General features: G+C 36.6%; 1 protein-coding gene across 1 annotated transcript; it reads right to left on the bottom strand.

Annotated features, from left to right (window-relative positions):
• Positions 1–567: 567 nt before the first annotated feature.
• LOC113438524 (cytosolic phospholipase A2 zeta-like) lies at positions 568–26,993 on the bottom strand. The gene is made up of 21 exons (XM_087930760.1): positions 26,975–26,993; positions 24,643–24,764; positions 23,228–23,300; positions 22,179–22,315; positions 21,613–21,750; positions 19,992–20,035; positions 19,513–19,555; positions 19,284–19,350; positions 17,553–17,725; positions 16,866–16,979; positions 15,629–15,666; positions 15,066–15,207; positions 13,480–13,616; positions 11,765–11,987; positions 9,810–9,924; positions 9,368–9,505; positions 7,430–7,537; positions 6,096–6,290; positions 4,255–4,421; positions 2,593–2,779; positions 568–910 (listed from the first exon to the last, which is right to left on the bottom strand). Exons 1-21 carry the CDS (start codon positions 26,991–26,993, stop codon positions 693–695), a joined length of 2,598 nt encoding a protein of 865 aa, XP_087786886.1. The 3' UTR covers positions 568–692.

Below are 26,993 nucleotides of genomic sequence, written 5' to 3'. Positions count from 1 at the left end.
ATAGTATCAAAGCACCCATAGCACTTTAGAACCTTTAAAAGAACAGGCCACTCATTAAGGCATTTCCAGCTTATACATACAATCTTGGATTCTGCCCACGGAGGTACTCCTTTTCCACACAAAACCTAGTTGGATTAAGGTCTGCATTTTGCCACTTGCAAAATGGCAAAGGCAAATAAAGCACCCATTTATGAGAGGTACTTGTGACTCCTGTAAAATAGTTCTGTCAGTAACTGAGAGGTTCTCCACCCATAATTGTCTGGGTGTGCGTGTCCAACAAAATTCTTGCTAAAGATACGGTTACAGGTTGACCTTAGCACAGGATGTGCTTTGATTAATATTGTGGGGAGGAAAATAACTTTTCTCCTTTAAAAATACTTATTATTTAAATGTTTAGGTTAAGCTTCTAGTTCCTGTTGCATTTGATTGGAATCTGAATAAGTAGTATATAGGAAGAATACAAGAAAAGTAGGCACACATTAATACACCTTTTAATACTGCTATTAAAATTGCATCTGCGCAATCTTGCTTATACAGTTGGCTTGCCTCTGCCATCATTGCAAAAACTCCAAATGTTAAAGTTTCTTAGAAAAGCATCAGCTCCATATATCTTCTCAACTACTTAAGCATTTTGGTACTTAGTCATCCAGCAATTTTACCAACTAGTCTAATTACGTATGTGCGTGTGTGTGTCATTTTCTCTTTTTCTTGAATTTCTTTCGCATCATGGCCATAGTGAGAGCTTTTATAATGGTATCCTTGTTGTTGATAATATTGTAACAGTTTAATTGCAGCAGTCTATCAAACTGTATTGGCTCATAGGTGAGGTTTGTGGAGCTATAAGGACTATCTTCTGTGTATATTTGGAAGTCACCAAAAGATTTTTCCTCTTCGGTCTCACGTTTTATTCCTTGAACAAGAGAAGAAAAAGTGAGCAGTTTGCCTAGATTTGCCATTAAATCACAATTACTTGTGTTAACTCAGAAGAACATTGAAAAATAACAATTAAGAAAGTTGCAAGATTCTAAAAGTCTTTTAGGAAAAGGAATGCATTACACACACTTCCATACAAGGGGTGAAGACAGAGAGAGTTAAAAAGTCAAGATGTTGACTGTATAATCACAGCCCTCTTCCTTTCTTTTAATTCTGCCCCGTGTATAACAAGAGGCAAATCTTCAGTGTTGCATTTGCCATTCCTGACCTTTTTACATCTCTCATGGAGGCCTTGTATACATACACAAACTTATGCAAACATACATATAGATACAATATATACCAATACCCCATAAAGTAACATAGAACTGAATTTGCACATTCTGTGAAAAAAAGATAAAGAAAATCAGTTAGTATTCCATATACTTTTCAAAACATAAAAACAACACCAAGTAATCCTGCATTTTTAGTTCCATCTTATTTTTATGCATAGAAGTATTTTTTATTTATAAAAACATTAGAATTACTGAAAACTAATTTATAATGTAGTATGGAATTTTACTTAATATCTGTAACTAATCAATGTAATTTAATATATCAATAACTTGGACCTTCCATGATTTTAGTAAACTAAAAATAATAGTCCCATTCACTGTAATTTTCTGACAGTGAAAACAATCAACCAATGGAACAGCTTTCCTTCAGAAGTTGTGGGAACTTCATCACTGGAAGCTTTCAAGAAGAGACTGGACTGCCATCTGTCAAAAATGGTATAGGGTATGCTTGGGGGGGTTGGACTAGATGATCTACAAGGTCCCTTCCAACTCTGTTAATCTGTTAATCTATTAATTTTATGTCCTACAAGACAATACGAGGGTATTAACACTTTTAAATTTGAGCTCAGAAGATTCATGAGAATACTGTGCACCATTGAATAAATCAACCAGAGTTCTTATTCAAGACACAAATGACCAGGCTCAAATTATTATACTTCAGATACACTATGCAAAGACTTAGCTCTCTGGAAAAGCCTCTAATGCCAAGAAAGGTGGAAGAAAACAGAAAAAGACAATGATCAACAGCAAGATGGATGGGTTTCACTTACAGTACCAATGAGTGTACCATAAAGATCAGGTTAGACCGTCCGGGTGAATATCTATCTATGTGGATGCTAGGAATCAAAAATGACTTAAAGGTACATAATCAATCTTCCAGAATAATACAGAATTGTGGAAGAAATGGTTTTCTTGGGGAGACTCTATGGAAATAAAATTTGGACTTTGAAAAAGCAGGACAGAGGATTGACACTTCGAGCATTGGTGTTAGAAAGGACTCTTGAGAACACCATAAATGGCTAAGAAAACAAGCACAGAGCACAGAAGAAATCTAGAGTTCTCACTCAAGGCCCATGTGACCAAGCTAAAATTATCATATTTGAGACACATTATTCAAAGTCCCAATTTTTCTAGGGAAAAAAAGAGAGAACAACCAATAGCAAAGTGGATGGCTCAATTATAGCTGTGATGAGTGCACCAATGGAAACTTGACCAGGCAGGTTGGGGACAGATCACCCTGTCAATTTGTGAAGCCATCATGATTTGACACAACCTTGATGGCATATACTCAATCAACCAATCAATCAATCAATGCATTGCTTACCTGGCGCTTTGTATTTTTTAAATGTTTCGTTCACCAAGGGGAAATGAAGGATAATGGGGGCCCTGGGATCTGTAGCATTCAAAAACATGTAACACTCCTTTGGTTGCTTTTTATCACTATCAGTCACAGCAATGTGTGGGAAAGGGATGCCTCTTTCTTCACAATACCTCTGTGCTTGATGCAAGACCTGATTATGAGATAAGGAAAAGTTCCAAATATATACTAAATTAAAAATCAGCTATGTTGATATTTTGAAAATGAACACAATTGAGTTTTAACCCAACAAAACATCTTAGCAGTATAGTTTACGATGCAATAAACTCCTAGTTGGTAGAAGAAATAGTTTATTATGTTGAACCAGTAATGCATTAACCAAATATTTGTAACGGCCATCATTCTTTGAGAAAGCAAGCTAATGAGCTTCAGCAGAAAGAGCTGCCAAAGAGATCATTTCCAGGGTAAGACTGAGAACAAACTGAGAACTATTCACAGAATGAAGTAGATATCACTCTTCCTCTCATGATCTAGTGTTGACTCAATATGACACTTTAGCATGAGTAGTGCAGTTTTGATGTGGTACAATCCCAAGAAGTGAATGTCAGTTAATCCATAACTTTACATATGAGAGAAAATTGAGCACGATGGCTAATACCCTTATAAAAAGATTCAAAAATAACAGAAACAAATGCAGAGTTCTTTCGTTAGGAAACAAACCAACTGCAGGGAAGACAAGTGGTCTTCAGGCAATGATTACTCATTCAGCTACCATGCCACATTGCTGAACAAGTGGCCATCACAGAGTCTCCACAGTCAAGTGATCTCCATCTGTAACCTTATTTGCCTAGAGTGCTGGAACTGTCATTGCTAAGCAACGCAATCACATGACATTACACTTTACATTGTTATTTAGCAATAGCAATTCCAGTCCAAATTGCCATTGTTAACTGAGGACTGTCTGCATGATAAAGGACATTAGATGTGACAGAACTTGGCATAACAGTTAGCACTGAAGGAGATGGATGGTTCAAGAGAGCCTTGGTGGCGCAGTGGTTAGAATGCAGAAATGCAGGGTACTTCTGCTGACTGCCATCTGCCTGCAATTCAGAAGATCGAATCTCACCAGGCTCAAGGTTGACTCAGCCTTCCATCCTTCCAAGGTAGGTAAAATGAGGACCCAGGTTGTTAGGGGCAATATGCTGACTCTGTAAACCGCTTAGAGCACTAAAAGGTGGTATATAAGTGCAAATGCTAGTGCTATTCAAAAATGTGAAAAATTAAAGAAAGAAAGAAACCAACTATCACTCAGTGGTGTGAAACAGCAGCAAAAAAGGCTAATACAATTTTGAATTGCATCAAATCAAATATAGTTCCTAAATAACAAGTCATATTAATCCAGTAAATTTCAGAGTCCCACTTAATCCATCGAGGGCACAAAACTTGTGCTTTGTACATATAAAATCTCAGACTCAATCCTTGACCTCACAAATTAATTAATTAATAATATATTTGTCACTGGGTTATTCAAGGTTTGACCCAGAAATTATCATTGGTCCGGTAATAAAGCATTGTCATAAACTAGAACTAAAGACCAATATCCACATATGGTATAGTCGATTCAGAGGATTCTAAGCCATTACTTTTAAGTTTATTTATAATGCTCACTTCAAAGGGAGCTTGCCAAGAATAATTGAATGAGAAGATCACATCCACATCTCTCTCTGGCTGAAGCACCAATGGAAAGGGGGAATTGATAGCAAATCCCCCATCCACTAGATGCAGACTGCTTTCTTCAGGTGTCAATTGATTAGGTACAGCATCCAGATGTGTCCCTGAAATATCCCAAAACCATTATTACTTAAACAGACGGATTCTCCAAAGGTTAACTTAAAAAGAAAATCAATATGCTGTGTGTTCGTATGAAAAACAAAAACAGTTTAATTGGAAACAATAAGAATTGCATTGCCCTCATGTCACACTGCTCCTTGATAAATTGGGGTTATTAGGATTCTCAACCTGTATTCAGATGTTAATTACAGTTTCACTGAGTTGCAGTTTAGCTCAATCCTAAGGCATGGAATAGCTAATTAGTTCAACCCTAAGACATAAAGGTAAAGGTAAAGGTTTTCCCTGTCCAATTGTTTTCAAATCTAGGGGGTGGTACTTACCTCCATTTCTTAGCCAAGGGAGCCAGCGGTGCCCCAAAACACTTCTGTGGCCATGTGGCTAGCATGACGATATGCCAAGGTGCACAGAATGCTGTTAACTCCCCACCAAAATGGTACCTATTTATCTACTCATATTTGCATGCTTTTAAACTGCTGAGTTGGCTGGGTTGGTTCAGTTAATTAGCTCAATCCTTAAGGGTTGAGTTTAGAGGTTCAAATCAGATTAGAATGTTTAATCTAGAATGAAGTCAGCAGTGGGATCCTACCTGTTCCACTATTGATCCAGTGATCATGGGTGTGTGCACGCGTACCTAACCCATGTAGCTTTTCCCATACCAGCTGAGGCCTGCAGTGCCAATCAGCTGAGAGGATAAAGAAGAGAAAAGCACAGGGGTGGGTGGGAGGACTGATCCTGCGCTTTTCCCTTCTTTCTCCTCTCAGCTGATTTGGAGGATTTTTTTTCCTCCTCTCAGCTGATCCTTGGAGGCTTTTTTTTAAAAAAAAAAAAAAACTACTGGTTCAGCTGAGCCGGTCCAAACCGGTAGCATACCACCACTGAATGAAGTCATATTGACAGTTGATTTCCCACAGCCAGTGAGAAGATATAAATGGATATTAAACATCAAGGATTTAAACTTAATTCTTCTTCACATTCTTCTGATTTAAAGCCATGTTTGGTGGCTTTCCTAATGACCTGGGAATCATTGATTCACATGTCAACCCTCAAAGCAATCCCTTATCCATTTTATATCTTCCTCCCACCTCTGGAACCCTCAGGTACTTTTCCCATCCTCTCCTCTCTCCTCTTCCATTCTTTGCCAGGAACATCCTCCATTTCTGAACATTTCCCACATTCAAACTCACAGCTTCCATTTCCTTTTCTTCCTTCTCTGGATTTCTACCTGTTTCATAATTCTCCACGCCTTTTCTTTCTTGATTAGGATCTACTAAAAGCCAGGGAATTATTTCCCTTTCTAGTATTTCATCAGCAACCCACAGGTAGAGTGTACTGACTGTGGTGGTTGTAGACAGCCCTCCCCGCTTACATCAAAAGAATCAGTTCAGTAATAAAATGCCTTGATTTGTCCATATATAGGTTTCTCAATTGGAAAATAGAATTCATCAGAATTCTTGTATTGATACTACTTCAGTTCACTCTACCCAGAGCAGAATGAAGTTAAAGCCGGTTAGAACTTTTACTATAATGATCGCAGAAATCAAACTGCGTTACTTGCTCTTATAAAGAAGCATAAACTTGGGTAGCATCTATTTGAAATTTGAAATTCTGTGACCCAAAATTCACTTATTTATAGCAAAAGTTCTTATGCACAGCATTACCTTTCCATGCTACAAATTCTTGATCATTCATATAGTTCCGATGAAGATGCAGTCCATGAAGAAAGTTAAAATTTTCCCCTGTGGTGATTCGTGATTTAACTAAATTGCTAAATAAATGTGTAAAGACTCCTCCTGGCATGATACCTTGACATTGTTTCAGTGAAGGGTCAAGAGACTGAGAACCCAACAGTTCATCTGCAAGACAAAAGGCTGCATAGTTGAAGTACCTCCATTACATTATTCCAGGGGTCCTCAAACTTGGCAACTTTAAGATTTGTGGACTTTAGCTCCCAGAATTCCTCAGCTAGTCATGCTGGTTGGGCAATTTTGGGAGTTGAATTCCACAAGTCTTAAAGTTTCCGAGTTTGGAGATTCCTGCATTATTCCATTACACAGCCAACTTCACCACTTGTGTACAGAATAAAGCACATTATTGTAGTTTATGTATATAAGCCCCACTAACTTGAAACAGTGCCAGCCGCACAGACATGCCAGCCTAACCTCACTGAGCCAAAGTTAATGAAAAAGAGATGCTAAGAAGTTATACTTGAAATGTGCATGTTATTTCAAGAAAACACGATCCTTTTTTCAAGAATCTCAGGGGAAACAAAGTTCAGTTAAAATTTTCAATCAGTATATACAAGGCTGCAAACTTATACAAATTTAAATGGCAGAATTTTTTATTGTGAATGAACAGTAAGAAATCTAACTGTAGAAAAAGTTATTCCAAGCAATTTCCTTTTGCATTGGTGCACTTTTTATGGAAACAATTTTTAGTTGTAAAAAAATAGTTTCTAATACTATGTTTCTTACCAAAGACAATCTGTAAAGATGGAATAGCTGCACAATGCACTTTGACAGGAAGTACTAGAAGGTAACCATCTTGAAGTAACCTTCAAGGTTCTCTGCATCTCATTAATTTCTACACCTCACATCCAGATTATATGGGAAATGTTTGATATATGTATGTTATTATATCAGCCTCATATTGATCATACTCTAATTCAAAAATGGTGGTGCCCTCAAAATAAGATCATACTATGCAGACAAACTATTGTTTTCTGTTTATTTTTTCTTATTTTCTATTATTTTTTCTGTTCAGGGTAAAAGGACTTTTACCCTGAACAGCTTTTGATTGTGGAGGGAAGAAACGCCAAATGTTTACAGGAACAGCTTCCATTGTATATTATATAAACACAAGAAAGGCGCTTGTAACAGAAAATAATAATTGCAATAATCTGTATCCGTTTGGTCAGTAGAAAGAGAAAAATCCTAATTAGAAAAATGTTTCACACATATTTTTTAAAAAAAATACTGAAAATAATATCCTTTACCTACAATTCTGATGGCATCTTTCACAGATTCTGTGAATTTCAGCTGAGAAATCTCTGCATCTTCCCACATGTCATCTATATTGCCCGCAAAGGCACTGGCCCAAATTCCTGCAATAGAAGTGAAGCAAAGAGATTTTTCAAATCACTAGAAACTGGCAAAACTTTTTCCGAAGATTCAACTGAGAATAATTTATGGATCTCTGTAATCATCCCTGCACACTACCTTTAGTGAAATCAAGGGGCAGCGAAAATTGATTCATAGTAATGATGCAAAGCCCCAACTACTACATAAGTAATCCTTGACTTACAGCTATTCGTTTAGTGACTGTTCAAAGTTGCAATTGCACTGAAAAATTGACATGACCATTTTTCATACCTATAGCAATAGCACTAGCAATAGCACTTAAGACTTATACACCGCTTTATAGTGCTTTACAGCCCTCTCTGAGAGCCAGCATATTGCCCCCAACAATCTGGGTCCTCATTTTCCTCACCTCGGAAGGATGGAAGGCTGAGTCATCCTTGAGCCTGGTAAGATTTGAACTGCAAGTAGCCAGCAGTCAGAGAAGTAGCCTGCAGTACTGCACTCTAACCACTGCACCACAGAGGCTCCCTATGATCATTGAAGCATCCCCATGGTTACATGATCAAAATTTGGATGCTTGGCAACTGATTCATATCTTCTGTATGACAGTTGCAGTGTCTTAGAGTCCTGTGAGCACTGTTTGTGAACTTCTGACAAACAAAGTCATGGAGATGTCACATTCACTTCACAATTGTGTTACTAACTTAACAGCTGCAGTGATTCACTTAAAAACTATGGCAAGAAAGGCCATAAAATGGGGCAAAACTCACTTAACTGACTCATTTAGTAATACAAATTTTGGGCGCAACTGCAGTTGTAAGTCAAGGACTACCTGCATTGGTATGAGAAGAACATTCTCTCGGTAGGTTCAAAGTCTATATAGACTTTAAGGCACAGGATGAAGCAAATTGAGACTATTTCCTTTGATTCATTAATACCTTGGGTGAGTTTTCATATTATGAAATAGTTAGGGTTTACACCTCTTGACATTTGAGTACAGATCAAAAATGATAATACCGACCGAACAGGTATAGCAATAACCCATACAACACTCTTCAAAATAGAACCATTATCAATTAAATGAACTGAATCAGTTGCCAAGCATCCAAACTCACAATCAAAAGCAAAACAAACATTATCTGAAATAAAGAAATGGATCCAGTATATCTTGACTGCACAATTTCACTGCAATTAATAACTGTGTATTGGAATAACACTTTGCATCGGAGTCTTGGCTATAAAGTAATAAATTTGTGACAATTACAGACCAGCAATTGAGTGATGACTGAACAATGTGTTTTGAATCCACCTGTTAGATAGGGTGATCATAGCATGCACTCTGGATTTCTAGATCAGCAGTGCTGAAGACTATTGCTAGTGAGTTTCATTTAAGAGAAGAGTGGGAAGCTAAGAAATGTAGAATTTGTGTCCTTTCATATTCAAAAATAATTTCATTTCATTCAATCATTCATCTAATTTAATAAACAAATTTATATAGCTGCCCAACTCACACATAGGTGATTCCAGGCAACTTACAAAATTAAAAAAGTCCATCATCTAATAAGAACCCATTAAATAGCCCTTCATGGGCCAGCAATCACACAGGCAAATCAGCCACTTGATTGTATCCATCTCCATCTATTTCCATTTATAAAATGTCTAACCCATTTTTCATTAATTAAAAAAACCCTCAGAAGTGGAGAAATAGCAAATTAAAATAGTTTACAATAAATTTAAACAATTTACAATACATACAATCCCTATAAACAAAATGTTACAGGAGTAATATCTTTTTCAGTTGGTTAGTAAAAAAAAATAGTTAAAATATCACCAGCTTATACATCTGATCTTACCTTGGAGGAAACAGATTCTGGGCTCCTCATGTTTCTCAAGCAATAATCCCATGAAAAAATTACTGCCATAGTCTTCCATGCGTATAAAAGCCCCATATTTATGAATACCAAATTCATAGGGTGTATATTCAACCCATTCTAAAGAAATGAATGAAAGAACATGCTCCAACTTAGTTACACTACTATTTTCTTCTTTTAGTCCATATATATCTTTCTTCAATTTATATCCCACCTTTTTTGTTCAGGAGCTCAAGTTCATGTCCTGTATTTACACTTCCGCCTCCCATTTTCCCCAAAGCAACAATTTAGAGAATATCTTTTTGCCTCTTGGCTTCATTTCCACATTTGCTTTGTCCAACTGCAGAAAAATGACCTTTGCATGGTTTCAGACTGCATTTGATTTTAACTGTTTTGCAATCCAACTTCAAGCCTATCCTCATACCTGCAAATTCACTGGTTTTAATATTCATCCTCACATTTTGAGCTGCATAAATAGGATATGGGTTTTGTCCCTTTATGACTGCTTTCTGTTGATCAGATAGCTTCGTTGGATCCTTCTGGGTACAGTAAAATAAAACACCAGTCAGTTGATGTACACTTAAGTTTTCCAAGTGAAATTTTTAACAGCTTTATACTCTGTTATAACTGCCTCTGACTATCTTTTGATAATTATGGAAGTTTCATTCTAACACATTAGGGAAAGTGTTGCTAACCTTTTGGACCTCAGGGACCACCAAACTCATAATTTTAAATCCTGCAGACACTAATATGAATTTTGACTGACGGTGGCTTGCTGACGTTTTCCCAGAGTCTCTGCAGAAAGCAGAAGATACCCTGGGAAAATCCCCCAAAAAGTCTGCAGGAAAGTTCCCCACCCCATTTTCCTACCAATCGATCATTACTTACCATCTCCAGCTCTGTTCTCAGGGGGAGAGAGAGAGAGACTTTTGGCTTCATGCAAGGAAAGCAGCAGAAGTCTTCCTTTCTCTCCCCCAAACTCTGCCAGAAATGAGTCTTTGCTGGTGCAGCATCTTGGAGCAGGATGCCTTGCAGGGTCCCAAAGACTCATTTTGGTGGAGTTTGGGGGAGAGAAAGAAAGACTTTTGCTGCTTTCCTTGCGTGCAGCCAAAAGCAGAAGAAGAAATAAGCAGAAAGAAGCAGCCTGGTGGCTAGGCCAGGTGTGTGGGGCAAGTGGGGCAAGCTCCCCCCACCCCCTTTCCCCTCTCCCCTCATTACCTTGTGTTGTTCTCAATGCAAGCAACGCAAGCCTTGTGTTCTCGCGCAGCCTGGAATAATTGCTTTGGGGGGTGCTTTGGGGATGACATTTTTCTGAGGACCACCAAAATTTTCTCGCTGGCCACCAGTGGTCCCCAGCCCATTGGTTGGCGACCACTGCATTAGGGGAGTGTTTCTCAACCTTAACAAGTTTAAGTTCAGTGGACTTCCACTCCCAGAATTCCTAACCTTGCTAGCTGGATAATTCTGGGAATTGAAGTCTTCATCTTAGTTGCCAAAGTTGAAAAATACTGCATTAGAAGATGCTAAGAATGAATAATAGCACCTGGCTAGAAATGAATAAATAATTACCCATTAAACAAACCCTAATTTTTTGTTAAATATTAAGAATCATGTTACTATACTAAAAGTTAGTCAATAGTTCTGCCCATTTAAATTGCCTAGATTTATATCTTCTTCATCTTTGGTAGCAATTCCCACTAGTGTCAAAGATGTACCATTCCTATAGAAAATTAAAATTGTTTATACTTTGGTCATATCATTTATTGGGAAGCTAATGTGTTCTCAGCCATCATAACCTTCAATGCATCACATAAATAATCAATCAATCCCATGCAGGATTAATACCTTAAAATTAAATTTTCAACATCATCTTATTAAGCAACACACAATGGCATATTTTTATTTGTTTTCGCTGCAGTTTGGCACATATTCAAAAATATTATTCATTCAAGAAATTATAAGCATTATAATTATACCATTTATAATAATATTTTAGTAATATTTTTATCTTTAGTGCCTTTGAATCATTGGTGACATCTGCTAGCTACTTGAACTAATTCAGGCAGTTTCTTGACAAGATTTTCAGTGATTTGGACAGAGAGAGACAGAGACAGAAAGAGACAGAGAGACAGAGATTGTCTCAAAATCATCCAGTTGGCTTTGTGCCTGAGGCAGGACTGGAACTTACATCTCCTTTTTTACCCTAAATCACCAACACCACTACCTCCACCACCACATCATCAACTGGTTATCTCTTAGTAATAATGCATTTTAGTTACTACTGAGGTATTGTATTTATTTCTAGTCTTAAAGTTAGAAACAAACTACCTCATAATATTATAACACTTCTTTCACAAATTTTAGGGCGCGAACTTTTACCTTGTTGTTTAGAATGTACTCTATGATAAGGCCCCATAAATCCACAAGGGTAGCTTTCCTTCCTGTTTTCTCCAAAGCAATTAACTCCTGAAAATAATATGCGAGTTGTTCAGCAGAAAATGCCCCAACTTTTCCACTTGTTACAATTTTCTGAGCACTGCCAACTGCATTCTGGAGATTTCTTTGCGACCAGTAAGCGTCTTTGTAGAGCATAGACATACACCTACCAAAATCATAATTTTGAATTTCAGTTTTAAAAAAAAGATATGGAATATCTACAAATAATTCCAATATTTAATAGGCAGTAAATTAATTGCTTGGATATCAGGCGTAGTTTCGCTTGTATAACATATTCCATTAGGACTGGAATAAAATAACAATACAGCATCTCTGAAGTTGGTGCTATATTGCAAGAAATAGAAATGAATTAAGAAAAGAATTGAGCTAGGATAAATTCCAAACTCATTTAAGTCAGTGTAGGAGTGTAATTTAAACCTACTATGATAAAAAGTTCTTTTCAATGAAATACTCTCACTAAATTCTAGAGAAGATCAAAATAATTGTTTTCTCCACATTCTTTGTATTTTAACCTTTTTCCTGTACTATGCACACCATAAATGAAATGATCAAACACTAGTCTCTACTGTATGCCAACTTCATGCTCAGTTGGACTATTTATGATGACTTCTCAGTCACATATCTCAAAAACAAAGGCAAATTTAGGGATCCTGCTTACTGGGGACTTTTGGGAGTTGAATTCATACTTCTTAAACTTGCCAAAGTTGAGAAACATTGTCTTACAATCTCACCGTTTAAAGTGGCCTCCCGGACTTGAAGAATTCCCCCCTACCCCCTTTATTACAATTTTATTGTAATTCCATATAAAAAGTCTTTGTAGATTAAGCCAGCCCACATGGCTCACTTAATAGAATAACAGAGTTAGAAGGGATCTTGCAGGTCTTCTAGGCCATTTGATCAGGCAGGAAAGCTTATAACATTTCAGACAAGTGGGTGTCCAATCTCTTCTTAAAAACCTCCAGTGTTGGAGCACCCAAAATTTTTGGAAGCAACTTGTTCCACTGATTGTTCTGTCAGGAAATTTCTTCTTAGTTTTAGAATGATTCTCTCCTTGATTAGTTTCTATCCATTGCTTCATGTCTGCCTTCAGGTGCTTTGAATAGGTTGACCCCCTCATCTTTGGGGCAGCCTCTTAGATAGTGAAATACTGCTATCATGTCACTTCAGACATACCCAATTCCTGCAATCATTCTTCATATGTTTTAGCCTCTAGCCCCCTAATCATCTTTGTTGCTTTTCTCTGCAATCTTTTTAGAGTCTCAACATCTTTTTTATATTGTGGTGATCAAAGCTGGATGCAGTATTTCAAGTGTGGTTTTATCAAGGCCTTATAAACCAATTAAGAACGGATTTGTTTCTGCATGCAGTTATACCTTCTGTTTAAAGACGGCCATTCCTCACTCTATCATGTTGTTGTGCATCTTGGCAGCATTCTTACCAAGTTCAACTTTATTCTGTTCACACTTACCAAATACAATATCAACTGTTTCCAGTAGCACAGGGCTATACCATGTCTAATAGGCTATCTCATAACTGTTAAATCAATTACTAAGTGACAGGAATCAAGGCCATCTCTTCTTATTGTATTCTTATCAATTTGATATCGAAGAAGTCAATATCAAACTATAGATACATACCATGTAGACCCTGAGATGCCACTAAAATATGTGAGGATATCTAAGAGGCCCAGCTGTTGTAGCCCAGACAGGCTGCCATAACAACTGGTCATTGCTCTCATCCCTCCTCCAGAAGCTAAAACAGCCACTATAGGAACCTAGAAAAACAGACAGATGTTCTTGACAGATAAAAGTGATCCTTTTTTTCCCCCTTGGATGATACATATACAAGTAGACTTTGACTTACAACATTCACTTAACAACCATTAAAACTTATGACATAGCTGCAGGGGTGGGATTCAACCGCTGTTACTACTGGTTCAGTACTTATCCTGCACACATGTATAATATGACAAAAGCTGTGCCTCCCGGACAGCTGGATAAGCGCTTTGCGCGGGTACGCAGCACTTGAAAAATGCCTTTTTTCCTGCTTTTTCAACCTCAGCTGTGCCACACAAAGCAGCTGAGGTTGAAAAAGCAGGAAATAAAGGACAGGTAAGAGCCCGGGCAGCATGTGGGCCAAACAGCAGCAGACACAGAACTGGTTCTGTGTCTGCTGCTTTTCAGAACTACCGGTTCTAAAGAGCCAGGCAGAACTGGTAGCATTCCACCCCTGCATTGCTGAAAAAAGAGACTTGTGACTGGTTCTTGTAGTCCAGGGTGCCAAACTGGCAGCCCATGGGCCAGATGCATCATGCACAGGCCACGCCTACCCTGGCTCCGCAAAGGCAAAAAAATGTCATGATACATCACAATATGTCACATGACATGATCAAATGTAACACCTGTGCTGTAGTCTGTCTATTATTATAATGTCCTCAGATGCTATGATCAAAATTTGAAAACTTGGCAACCAGCAAATATTTATGAGTCATTAGATACGAGATAAGCAGCAAATAAATTTTATAAATAAATAAATGACAGTTGCAGTGTCTTGGGATCATGTGATTGCCATTTGTGACCTTCCCAGGAGGCTCCTGAGAAGCATATCACATGGGTATTGTTCATCAGACAATGAGGGAAGTTCCCATGTGATTTGCTTAACAATCATAGCAAAAAGTCATAAAATTAGTTGTGATTAACTTAATGACCACATGGCTTAGCAATGCAAGTGCCAGTCCCCATTGTGATAAGCCAAGGACTACCTGTGTATATCATTTCTAATGTTATCTTACAGAGTAAACAGGAACGATAAAATGAGAACAAGAAGAAAGCATTTGCCCCACAGCATTTTCTTCCTTAAAAATAAATTTTGCATTGCTAAAATATCTGTGAATTTAGCTAGGATTTCTTAGGCTCCACTAATTTAACTGGTCAAGGAAGGATTCAGTTTCTCTTTGTGCTCCCAGTGCTCCCAATGCTGCCTGAGGAATCCTGGCTGTTGAAGTCCACACATTTTAAAGTTGCCAAATTTGATAAACGCTGCCTGAGGATGTCAATTCCAGCTAATCAAGGGGAAAAAATGAGCTTATTTTTTTTCCCAAAATTAAACATGTACTCAATTCCTCAAGTTTAAACTGTACCTCTAAAGAAAACAAAAAGAAAGCTTTGTTAACCCCTGAAAGAAGCGATCTTAGCAAATATATTGATAAAAAGGAGTTTTCTACCTCATATTTCCAGGGTGGCACCCTCAGCTTTAATACCTTCTTGAAGGCATGAGAAACAATAGTCCTTCGCCTTGCCAAAAATTCTTCCTCTCCCTTAGAAAGTTTAAAGCCAATACGCACATCCATATCAATAGGATGGTTCCTAGAAAGGAAAAAATAAATAAAAATATCCAGATTCTACCCTTCCATTTAATTGACATCAGTATATAGTGAAAAATCAACTGCATGTCATTATTCTTTGTTTTAACCACCAGCAGCATATTTTTCCCTTAAATCCATAATACTGAAAGCCAGTTTACCCCATTATTTAGACATAATGTAAATTACAGCACTATAAGGTCTCCTTCAGGTCAAACTCACTCCTGGTGTCTTCATGAATACATCGTGTGGCTTTCTTGGAAATGTTTTGCCACAGCCGCCTTCTGGGATATTTTTTCAATTTCCCGCTCTAGCTTACAACCCTGGTATCCCTTTCTTCAACACAGATATTTTAATTTGTACTTGATCTTATATATAATAGTGATGCTGTATCTTGATTTTCAGGTATTTTCTGATGTACACACCTTTCTTCAACTTTCACGGTCAGATCCAAAGCTTGATCCTGGAAGAAGTAGAATCCTGCTAAATTTACTAATGCAAAATACAAAATTTATTTTGGTATTAAGAAAACTCCCTTGCTCTTTTTCTATCTCTGCTATGATCCAAACCTTCATACTAATGTGTTTGTTAAAACAGGCAGCATTAAGTGAAGATATTCCTTTTCTTCATAAGTATGCCACATTGTTTGCTAAAAGGGTCTATAGACTTTTATGTAGACAACACTTTGTCTCTTTAATTTCTCATAAAACAATCATTGATGTTACACATTACTTGTCCTCATTTACCACCATTTCTGAGTCAAGAGCTAGCCAATATAGTAGAGGCACATAGAAATAAGCAACTATAAGTTGTTCTATCACAGTGATCATTTTGACCTCAGGCTGTAGAGGTTTTGCTAAAGGTAAAAATAAATAACTCTGCTCCCTTTAATCAAATAAGTAAAAGAGTGTACAACAACACCATGGTGTCATACCTCAGCAAAGAAAAAAAAATGCTAAGAAGCCAGGAGGTGGTATGAAGCAATATACGTATTTGGTAGCTTCCATATTCTTGGAGATATATTTTTCCATGCTAGCTTTATAAAAGATATTGCGAAGAAAACCACACATCACCATAATAGAGAGCCACTTTGTTGTAGTGATTCAAGTACTAGAAGCCAAGAGATTGAATTCTAGTTCTGCCAGAGGCATGAAAGCCAGCTGGGTGATCTTGGGCCAGTCACACTCTGTCTTTCAGCCCTATTCACCTTACTGTTGTAAGAAAAACAAGAGGCAGGAATATTGGCTATGTTTGCTCCTTTAAGTTGGCCAAAATTACAAAAAGCATGATAAAAAAAAATGAGTGATAACAATAATATGGAACCCCAAGTTGTAAAGAGAGGGAAAAAATGAGATAAAATAAAATTTTATCCAACGTGCCTACCGTCCCTGTGGTATTGTTTATTTTATTCTTTTATTTTTTTATTTTTTCTTATATGTATCCATGTATTCATAACTAAGTTTTTACTTTTGTCAATTGCTTATCTTGTAAGCAATTGACAAAAATAAATAAATAAATAAAAAGATTGTCCTTTCTCTGAGATGTGAAATATGAGAACATGAGATATAAAAAGTACTTTTCCTGGCAATATGATACAATACAGAGTCAGCACCAGGTTTCATATCATGCCTATCACTTTGACACAAAGACTTAAACATTTACCCTTCCTAGAGGTACAGCCAATTCAACTTCCTTTCCAATAGGGAGTTCAGAGACTGGAATAATTGCATTCCCAACCAATGAAGTCTTCACCTGTAAATCCTCACTCCATCCTTCCTAGGAACCAAACAAAGTTGCTGCAAATCAGATTATATAAAAGCTACGTACATGCCAGAGGGAAGTCCATCCCAAAAGAGGACAATGGGAATGCAAACTTTAGCAGAAGACCAATATCAGCAGCAAAATGCCTGGGATGCCTAGAACATAAGCATTGGTTCTTCTCATGGGCTACTACTTCTACTGCCCATCCCAATTTTTTACAGATGCAGGGTTTTTTGTTGTTGTTGCTGTTTCTTTAAAATTATTCTAGATGAATTTGGGACCACTGAGAAATAATGATAACTAGTGCTCAGTTATGGGGTTACTTTATCAGTTATGGCGCTTAACTTTATTATGGGTTCATTTAAAAATATTTTTAGGACTCAATGAAATAAAATTGCATGCTTAAGGCAGAGTGGATGAATATATTTATAAAGCCACTGCTGGCAGATGAAATACCACTCATTAGTTTACTTATTTTTCCCTTATGAATTTGTATAAAATTATGGAGCCATTATATGTGCCTATTTGTTCAAAGGGGGATGCTTGCTCTAATAACTGAGGCTCTAGCAAGCAAATGCACCATCTTACCTCTAGTATTGCTATGGTTTGTAACAATTTCAGGTTCAGGTGAGAAGACACTTCTTTGTTCACATGAAAGATAAATGGAATCTCCTCATGGTTTTCTGCTAAATTTTCTCCACAGAACACTGTTAACTGATTTTCAAAGGACCCTGGTACTGATAAGTTAATTTGGCAATTGTCTAAAAGTGAAAAGAAGTGTTTAAAACCAACTGGTTTTTAAGGATATCATGAAAAAAACACGTTTTTTTCCACAGAACCCTGGAAACAGAATGTTAACCCTCTTGCCTGGTGATAGAGGAGGAGGTGGTAGTCGGGTGTTGGGGGGGAGGGAGAGAGGGAGGGAGAATAATTTGAGTGTTCCTCAAGTACCAATGATATTATGTTTATAATGTAATACAAGTTTAATACATTACTGCTTTATTGTTATGTTGCTTTGATTGGTTATAACGAAGGTCCCCAGACAACTTTCTAGCAAACAGATACATTTTCTGCTGAAGAAATAATTCCTTGTTGAAATCACCTGAACACAACAATTGAATGATACTAAGCAAAAGCAGTATATTGAGAAAATCCAGACTATTATTTTTCCCATACATGGGTCGATTTTAAACATCTTTTTCTTTTTAAAGAAAATCTCTCTCTTGAAGAATTGTACTGTATCACAAGAAGCAATTCTAAGCAAATTGTACTCTGTTACTGTTCTTTCCTTTAATTACTAGCTGAATATAAACGCAGACAGATTAAACTCCACAAAGGCTTTCATACAAAGTTTCTTTATTGGTTCATCAGGTATCCTCATATATAACTCACGGTTATGTTGAGATTCATCTCAATGTCCAAATCTTTGCATAGCTGAATTCAAAGTGTCAAAGGATAGTGTTCTTGTCATCCCCATAATGAAGGAGCAAGGGAGGTGAGGTACCAGCACATTGCTGGGGTCCAGGCAAGAGTAAAGGAACACCCCCAACCCACCAAGGGTCAATTCAGTGACCAATCAGGATTACAGATGTGACCACATGAAATGGACTACATTTCCCAGGATGCCTTAACTACATTTACCATGATGCATTCCCTTAAGGGGACAGCTCCCAATTCCTAACTATCTATCCCAATTCCCAATTAACTCTAAACTGTCTGGACAGCACATTACAGTAAGCAACTACTTTGCCTTTTAAAAAGATACTTCAGCAGAGACTTCAGCTAACTAGTCTAATACGAAATAAATCACAAAATCAGAAGTCAAAGAACTGTGGGGGGGAAGAGCAGCAGTCATCAAATACAATTTGTAGAGTGTCTTCATAAAAAAAAAAAAGTTCCTGGCTAAAGACTCTTTGGGAATTTAGTTTAGGATTCCGGGAATTATAGCCAAGAATGCCAGCCTGGGAAACATCGCTGTGGCACAAACAACAAAGTAAAACAGCAAATTTTGCCACCCAGATTTAGGAGCCTTGAGTAAAGAAGATCAGTTTAAGTTATGCAGGTTTGCTTTCCATTGGTTATGGGGCTTGGAGCAAAGACACAGCTTAGTAGTTGACTTTCTACAGCTAAAACTTTCTGTAATAATTCCAGTGCACTATCACTGTATCTGTACCATATACCAGCCTTCAGGGATTAGAATATGTGAAAAATGTATATTTGAATAATCATATTTATTTCACTCATATTAGCACTTGGTTTATGAGACAGGGAGACATGTCATAGCCTTCTTTCAAAGAACTGTGGTTACAAATGACCTACCCCTTATTATCCATGGAGCCATCTTACTTTTATTGATAGTTCCTTTAATACACAGACAAGGTTGTGCCTACATAAAAAAACAAAACAAAAATCCAATTGGGGAGAAATGACTATGCAAATGTATTAATTATTCTTTTCTTTTTAGGCTTAAAAATAGGCTTATGACTTATATATGCAAATCTTTTATCTATTAAGAGTCTCAATAACCATTATTATTCCCTTTACTCACCACAAGAACTCCATTAGTGATGACCTTAGAGGAAGGATGCTTGCTGTAGAAATAAAAATGTTTGCTTACTTTTCTGACTATAAAAATAGCAGCACAATGAAAATAATAACATTCGGTAGATATAAAAATTGTAAAACTTTCAGTTCTAATAGGAAAATTAGTCCAAAATACAGAAATATCCAGAATAAAGGGGATTCAACACTTGATCACAAGTGTATCATGCATGTTGCCCTCAGAAGGGCATTACATTAGAAAGGTTTTTAAAAGGTTTTCAAGGTTCTGTTAATAAATTTACAAAAATAAAAGACCATTCATGGAATTCCTGTGATGTCTATTTCTCCATCTGGCCTACCCCAGAAGAGCTGACAAATAATTGCAATGCTGAATACTCCAATAATAGTTTAAGTTTAAATGAAACATGAATTAAAGAATATGTCTGCATATTATTACATCATGATGGAAGAAAGGAAACACTTCACCATTTTTCCAATGAAAATTCAACATCCAGTTCTGCTCTTTTCTCCTTGAAGGGTGAGACAAAAGATAAATTAAAATAGTGTCAAGTCAGCCCCAAGATATTCACAGCTACACAAATGCTTACACATGCCTCTGTTTCCTTAATGAATTCTTACTATAGTTCTGTCTATATCAGTGTTAACTAAAGCACATAAATATGTATTTATTCTACCAATGTAGCTGTTTAAAATTTAATTTCTTGTGTTGTCATACACTACACTACTTAATTAGCATCTTGTGATTGATTCATATCATTTAGCTTATTTTAAAACAAAATCAAAAATCAAATCATCTTCTGTTTAAAATATCAAGCACTTTTCCAGATATTGCAATGGGTGAATAATATGATCCAACACTCCTCACGAACACCAAGGTGAAGCTGATTATATTACAAATTAAATTTGTCTGGTTCACAAATAAGTGTTCAATTATTCAGAATGATGTGTAATTATAGTAATCTAGGTATAAAATGGGTTAACATGTTGTAATCTATAAAAGCATAGATCCTGGGAATTTGAAAAATGTAGCATTACTACATTCCTTTATTTAACGTATCATTCAGAAGGAGGTTCTAACCTCAAACTAACATGTTAAGGATGTCAGTGGACAGTTAGTAATTGATTCCAAGAAGATTGGAAGGCTTCCAAAGCTTTGGAAAAGGTATTCAGATATCACAAGGTGTCCCTATCTCCAAAGTCCAGAATTGTCTTATAATATTCTATGGACTTTCAAGTAACAACATAGAAAAAATATTGATGCTTTTAAATGTAACCTACAAGTCAATTTAGAATTTTCACTCAAGGTACAAATGACCACATTCAAATTTTTGAAGTTTGGACACATTATATGAAAACCAAACTCCCTGGAGAAGTCATAATGCTGGGGAATGTGGAAAGAAATAGATAAGCAGGACCCGCAGAAAAGTGGATGTACTCGGTTACAGCAACAATGTGTACCCCTGAAGGGTGAGATTGGGGACAAATCATACTAGAGAAAATCTGCCTATGTGATCACTGTGGTTGACACCTACTTGATACGCAAAGTCAATCAACCTTTCACCTGATGTCAAATCGTATTACGACTGAGTTATCTTCTGTGCCTATATTACAGTTAGAAAGCTAAAGCTTGAAATTAGTCTTATCCTTTTTCTAAGAGTTATCTCTGCCTCAAAGATCAATGTGTGCACATATATTATATTTTATTTTATTATCTTAAGCTTCTAGCCATTATATCAGCCTGCAAATATTTCCAGGTCTCATATGTGAGAAGAAATATTTTCTCCGTAGACAGATGTCCACGGAGAAAATATTTAATATCTCAAACATTTATCATAGATGAGAATGAAACATTCAGAATCTCTGACCTCCACACATAAAGATTTTTATATGATAAAAAGACCCAGATATTACCCTAATGACAATGAATAATGACAATCTTATACTCATTATTAGATACTAATTTCTCTTAGATAAATAATTGTGCATCACTAGAATTATATAGAGCTACAGTATTTAATATTGAATCCATCTTGCACAGATTGTTATCCAACACATGCCCTGCCCCATGTTACAAAGAAAGTCTCACCTCAGAATTTAACACAAATGTATGTATCAGATTCTGTCCTGGAGCAATATTACCTAGGTCAAAAGCAACGGAAGTATCATAACTGTTCAGACTGCTCAGCAAAATGCCTCTGTTGTAGAATGATAACTCCAGAATATTCTGCAAAGTGCAAATGAGAGCCTATTTTAACAAATAACAAATCTTTTCTCATTTACTAATGTTTAATGAGCCATGGTGATGCAGTGGTTGGAATGCAATATTGCAGGCTAATTTTGCCGACAGCCAGCAATTCAATTTTTGCCTCATTGCCTGATTGACTCATCCCTCCAAGGACAGTAAAATGAGGACCCAGATTGTTGGGGGCAACATTCTGACTCCGTAAACAGCTTAGAGGTGGCTGTAAAGAACTATGAAGCAGTATATAAGACTATTGTTATTGTTATTGCTAGTTAACATTGTTAGAAAAGGGGAAGAGAGCTCATTCTACAGTCTACAGCTGTATGGTATAGCTGAGTCTAAACAAGACTTTGCTCCTCTGGGTAATCTTCTGGGTAATCAATAATAGGAATGATAAAGAACAAATTCACCTTTACAGCACTATGGATTCGGTATTGGAAAGTTTCATTCCATTCAGGATCGCTGCTGTTATAGACAACTGGAGTTCTTTTTATCAATGGCGATGCCGTAGGAAGTTTCAAGGCCACATAACAATCTGATTTAGACACTATAATCATTAAAAAAAATGCCAGAAGAGAGAAAGCCTAGAAAAGTTATTTTTCTTCATATATTAATAGTATTTTGTAATCTCTTTCAGCTAAGCAGGTATAAAGAGAGACCAAGACTAAAATCCTAAATCTGAACAGAAACTACAGTATAACCAATACTGCAGTATTTATTTCTGAACAAGTACCGTTAACACAGTGGAGAAACTTCCTATCACCTTTTGAATATAAGTAATTCTGCTGTTAAAATTAGCATTGAAAATTTCATGCCAATTAGCTTGTGTAATAATTTCTAGGCAGGGAAGGTATTAACCATTCTAAATAGGAATTTCTACATGTATTTATTCCACTTCTTCTCACCACTTCCCTTCAACCTTTCTCCTTTCCATAACATTGATTAAGTGCCTGTTTTAATATCTAGAAGCTTTTGTTTAGAAGGATGCCATGTGCTTATACAAACAATGGCCCAACGGGCTATTATTTTCTCCAAGAATACAACAACTATTCTTTATACTTCTGTGTTGGAAGTGCAAAAATGCATTTCCTAAAAATTGCACACACTTGTTTTCCAAAACTAATTGGGTTTGCTATGCTGAGACCCTTCTCATCAGAGGTGTGTACAGGAGCAGGTCATGGGAAGAATAAATTATTAAAGATCATGGTGTTTGAAGAAATAGAACCAGTATGTCTTAATACTGATGTGATGCTAAATAAACAAATGGATCATCACACAAATGAATTCCAAATTCCCACTTGAGGCACAAATGACCAGTCTCAAATCATACTTTAGATTATGACAGAGTTGATACCAGCTTGATGATAGATAATGAATTGGTGTGCTGTGAAGAATAATTAACATTTATATCTTGAGCAACATAATCCGCTGAATCAATTTAAATAAATAAATTACTTACATAAATCTAGGCCATGGATGTTTCTGGCTCTCAGGATTTTTACTGTGAGATTATAGTAAGGATGAGCTTCAAACTGAAACAACAAGGAAGATGATTTATTTTAATTTAAGAAAACAAGAAATATATTTGGAAAGCCTTCTGGACTCCTAGAATTTTCAGCCCCTTTGGTCAACCTCTACAGCAGAGGTCTCATTCTCGCAGCCCATGGGCCAATTGCGGCCCGCAGAATGATATCCTGTGGCCCCCACTGTGATATGAAAGTATAATATTAGTGTATAATATAAATATAAAGTATAATATAAAGTATAATATTATGCAGCCCAGCCTCACCCAGACTCTGCCTCCAGTGGCCCCCAGGTAAATTGTGTTTGAGACCCCTGCTCTACAGTGTTAATTGTAAATTCTGGGAGTTGCATCCCTATAACCTCTAGAAGGCTCCAGATTGCAGAAGGACGTAAGAGACAATATGTACATATAAAAATAAAAAATTACTGGAACACTTCTACGATAATTATCAGTTTAATTAGGTATGAATAGCACAGCAGTATTATTATAGTAAAATACAGAGACTGATTTATCATTGCTTTTTCTCACAGCAACATTGGGATTTTCTATCTAGGCACCAGACCCAACCATTCTAAGTTTCTTAGATTAGTCAAGGTCAGTTAAGAACTAGCCCCTGTTGTAGATGCTACAATAAGGAGGTAAACAAAAGCAATTTAAGGTAACCTGGCTTTGGAATCATGGAGATGGTGAGCTCCACTTCACTGGTTGTGCTCAAGAAAAGGCAAATACCAAGGCAAGGATTATTGCTGGTCCCATCCCCTAGGGAGATACATCTGGTGGGCCCAGAAGAAGGGCCTTCTCTGTGGTGGCTCCCTCTCTCTGGAACATCATTTCCTCAGAGATTAGATAGGTCCCCATTCTAACGTTCTTTTGGAAGGTGTTGAAGACATGGTTCTGCCAGCGGGCCTTGGAAACCCATGCCAGGATAGAGCCCATGAAATGGTTTGTATGAATGAGTGTTGTTGCCCGGGTAGGGGAGGTTTATTATTTTATTGTTTTACTGTTTTTCTTTTTATTCTTTTTATTTCTTTTATATGGTGTTTCATCTTTGTAAGCTGCCTTTTATATCCGGGTAAACTGCCTTGAGTCCCCAGGTGCAAGTAGGGGTAATATTAATTTTCTAAAATGAAATTAAATTTAAAAATTAAATAAATATCATCAAAGATTAAATTTGAGTTCTTGCATAAATCAAGAAATTGGATGAGATGAGCCACATGACCCCCTCCAAGTCTGGACTCTATAGCTGTATTTAGTTATCTGCTTTTTATAATAGGAAACATATTGATTTCTCTAACTCAATATGTGCTTAAAGATTTCTTAAGAATATAAATACATTTATATTCACGTACTTCCATGTCTTTTTTCTTGATAATATTAACAGCCAGAAGTGGTAGCATTCGAGTCGATAGTCGGCCAAACATTGCTGAAGATAACTTCAGCACCAGAGACGAAGCTGAGGAACATGCTGAGCCTATAGTAAACACAATGAAAACGGAAAGGCTTTTGTGGTCACTGAACAGTAAAGTATATCATTATGTCCTAGCCCATCATTTAAGTTACCTTAAATGCTTGCTCTGACTCCTGTTTCTCTAAAAATAAAAACAGAGTAATTGGAAAAATAGCCTCCAGAGATTTGTAGCATTTACTCTAAGGACTTGAGTGAAATATTTGTATTCAGAATCAGGAAATGCCAGTTTTATCCCTCATTCTTTAGTCAGAGGATGACTAAAGTCTGTCCTTTTAATTAGGCCCCAATTTATTCCACTGAAGTTATTTTCTATACTGACAGAAAATACTTGTTATTCCTACGGAAGAAAAAAAAATCAGTTTTAGTTTCCAAACTGAAACAGTATCAGCAGATTTAAACTACTCACTTTAACTACCAAGTATAGTGTAAAATAATGTCACAATGTATACATATTATTTCTGGTAAATTCTTCTCCATTCTAAATGTATTGGTACAGAGAAATCCTCCAGTTACTTATATTTCTGTTACAGATTTTGAGCATCACCTGTCTCAAAACATTCCACCCATTGTTTTCTGCTACCATTAATAACTATTGGTGTCAAGGAGTGAAGGAAAACCTATGAATTTCATGCATGGTATGAGTTATGATATTTAAACTATGTGGGCATGTCATGTAGCTAGCAATTCATCCTTCAAGAATTAAAAATAGAATCGATTCAGATATTAGAAAAGTACACTTATTTTCAAGAGTGGCTTGGGAAGCCGGTCTTTTTCTCACTTGTAAACAAACTGCAATCAGTGTACAACCATGTGCAAGCAAGCTAAATAATTAATCTACCACTGTATTCCAATTTAAGACGAATAGGAGAAAACAAGAAAGTAAGGCACAATAGCCATGTTCATATGACATTGCTGTCTTGTCATTCCTTCCCCCAGCCAGATGGACAACCTCCATATGTTGGTATCCTGTGAACAAAGATAACTTGATCCAACAGCCAACCTATTCAATTAATATGAACATTTAGGGAAAGAGAACTAAAATGATAACAGACAGCAGTTGGAGGGTACCAACATTTGCAAAAAGGGAAGGAATCAGTGACATTCTGTTCACAAGAAAAGTGTGTGTCATTGTTGAACAAATCATCTGAAATACATCCAATTAACTGAATCTTTTTACATACCATATGAAGTATTATATTCAACATAAATAAGCTTGCTGCTACAAATTTTAAAAATATATAAATTGCATGTATATTAAAATTAATGCATGGGGCACATTAATATCTATTTCTGGCAGGTTGAACCAGACTTTGACACTGAGATAGGCTAATTTTTTGTGGGATCTTCTTACTATAGTTCTGAAATGAAAAAGAAGATTCAGTACAGATTGAATTAAAATTTGAGAACGACCAGTTTGAATTTCTGTTGGACTCTCTGACATTTGAGAGCTGTACTGGCTGGTTTCAATCATTTTACTCAAAGACTCACTTTCTTTAAGATAAACTGAATCCTCCCATGATGTCCAACATTCAGAGACATTTCTAATGGAGCTTACTACAGGCAGTGCTTTAAAAAAGGACCCTCTTATCTGAATGTACTTGTGCAGTAATGGAAAACAATCAACTTTTACAACGGAAGGTTCCTGATTCTCCTACTCAATGCTATCCCCACTCAATTGAAAAGGAGTTCCTGCAGTTTGGGGTTTGGAAAGGAGGTTCACAATAAGAGAGAGGCATCAGCAAAAACAAACAATATTTGACAATATTTGAAGAGAGAATACTTTGCACCAGAGGTGGTATTTAGCAGGCTCTGACCAGTTCTGGGGAACCGGTAGCGGAAATTTTGAGTAGTTCGGAGAACCGGCAAAAACCACCTCTGACTGGAGATTTTACAGTATCCTTCCCCTGCCATGCCCACCAAGCCACGCCCACAGAACTGGTAGTAAAAAAAAAAAAATTGAATCCCACTACTGCTTTACACTCACAAAAAAATGAATTTAGTAAAAACTACTATTTGAAATATTTGTCATGAATAGTTTCCAATTTAGTCACAATACCGGGATGATTAGTACTCTTCTTATTGGGTAAACCTGACTTAGACCACAAAGCAAAACAACAGACCTTAAGAGAGATGTGCTGGAACTGAGTTGACTCAGTTTCTTAACTGAAACTAAGTGACTTTCAATAGATAGTTCTAATAGAAAACTAACTTACTTGAAATTCTAACTGTCAT

Source organism: Pseudonaja textilis, chromosome 1 (assembly GCF_049901715.1).
Source record: "Pseudonaja textilis isolate UNSWEBS1 chromosome 1, rPseTex1.2, whole genome shotgun sequence".
Classification (NCBI taxonomy): domain Eukaryota; kingdom Metazoa; phylum Chordata; class Lepidosauria; order Squamata; family Elapidae; genus Pseudonaja; species Pseudonaja textilis.
The sequence above is the reverse complement of the archived record's forward strand: the minus strand, read 5'-3'. Positions and strand labels throughout refer to the sequence as shown.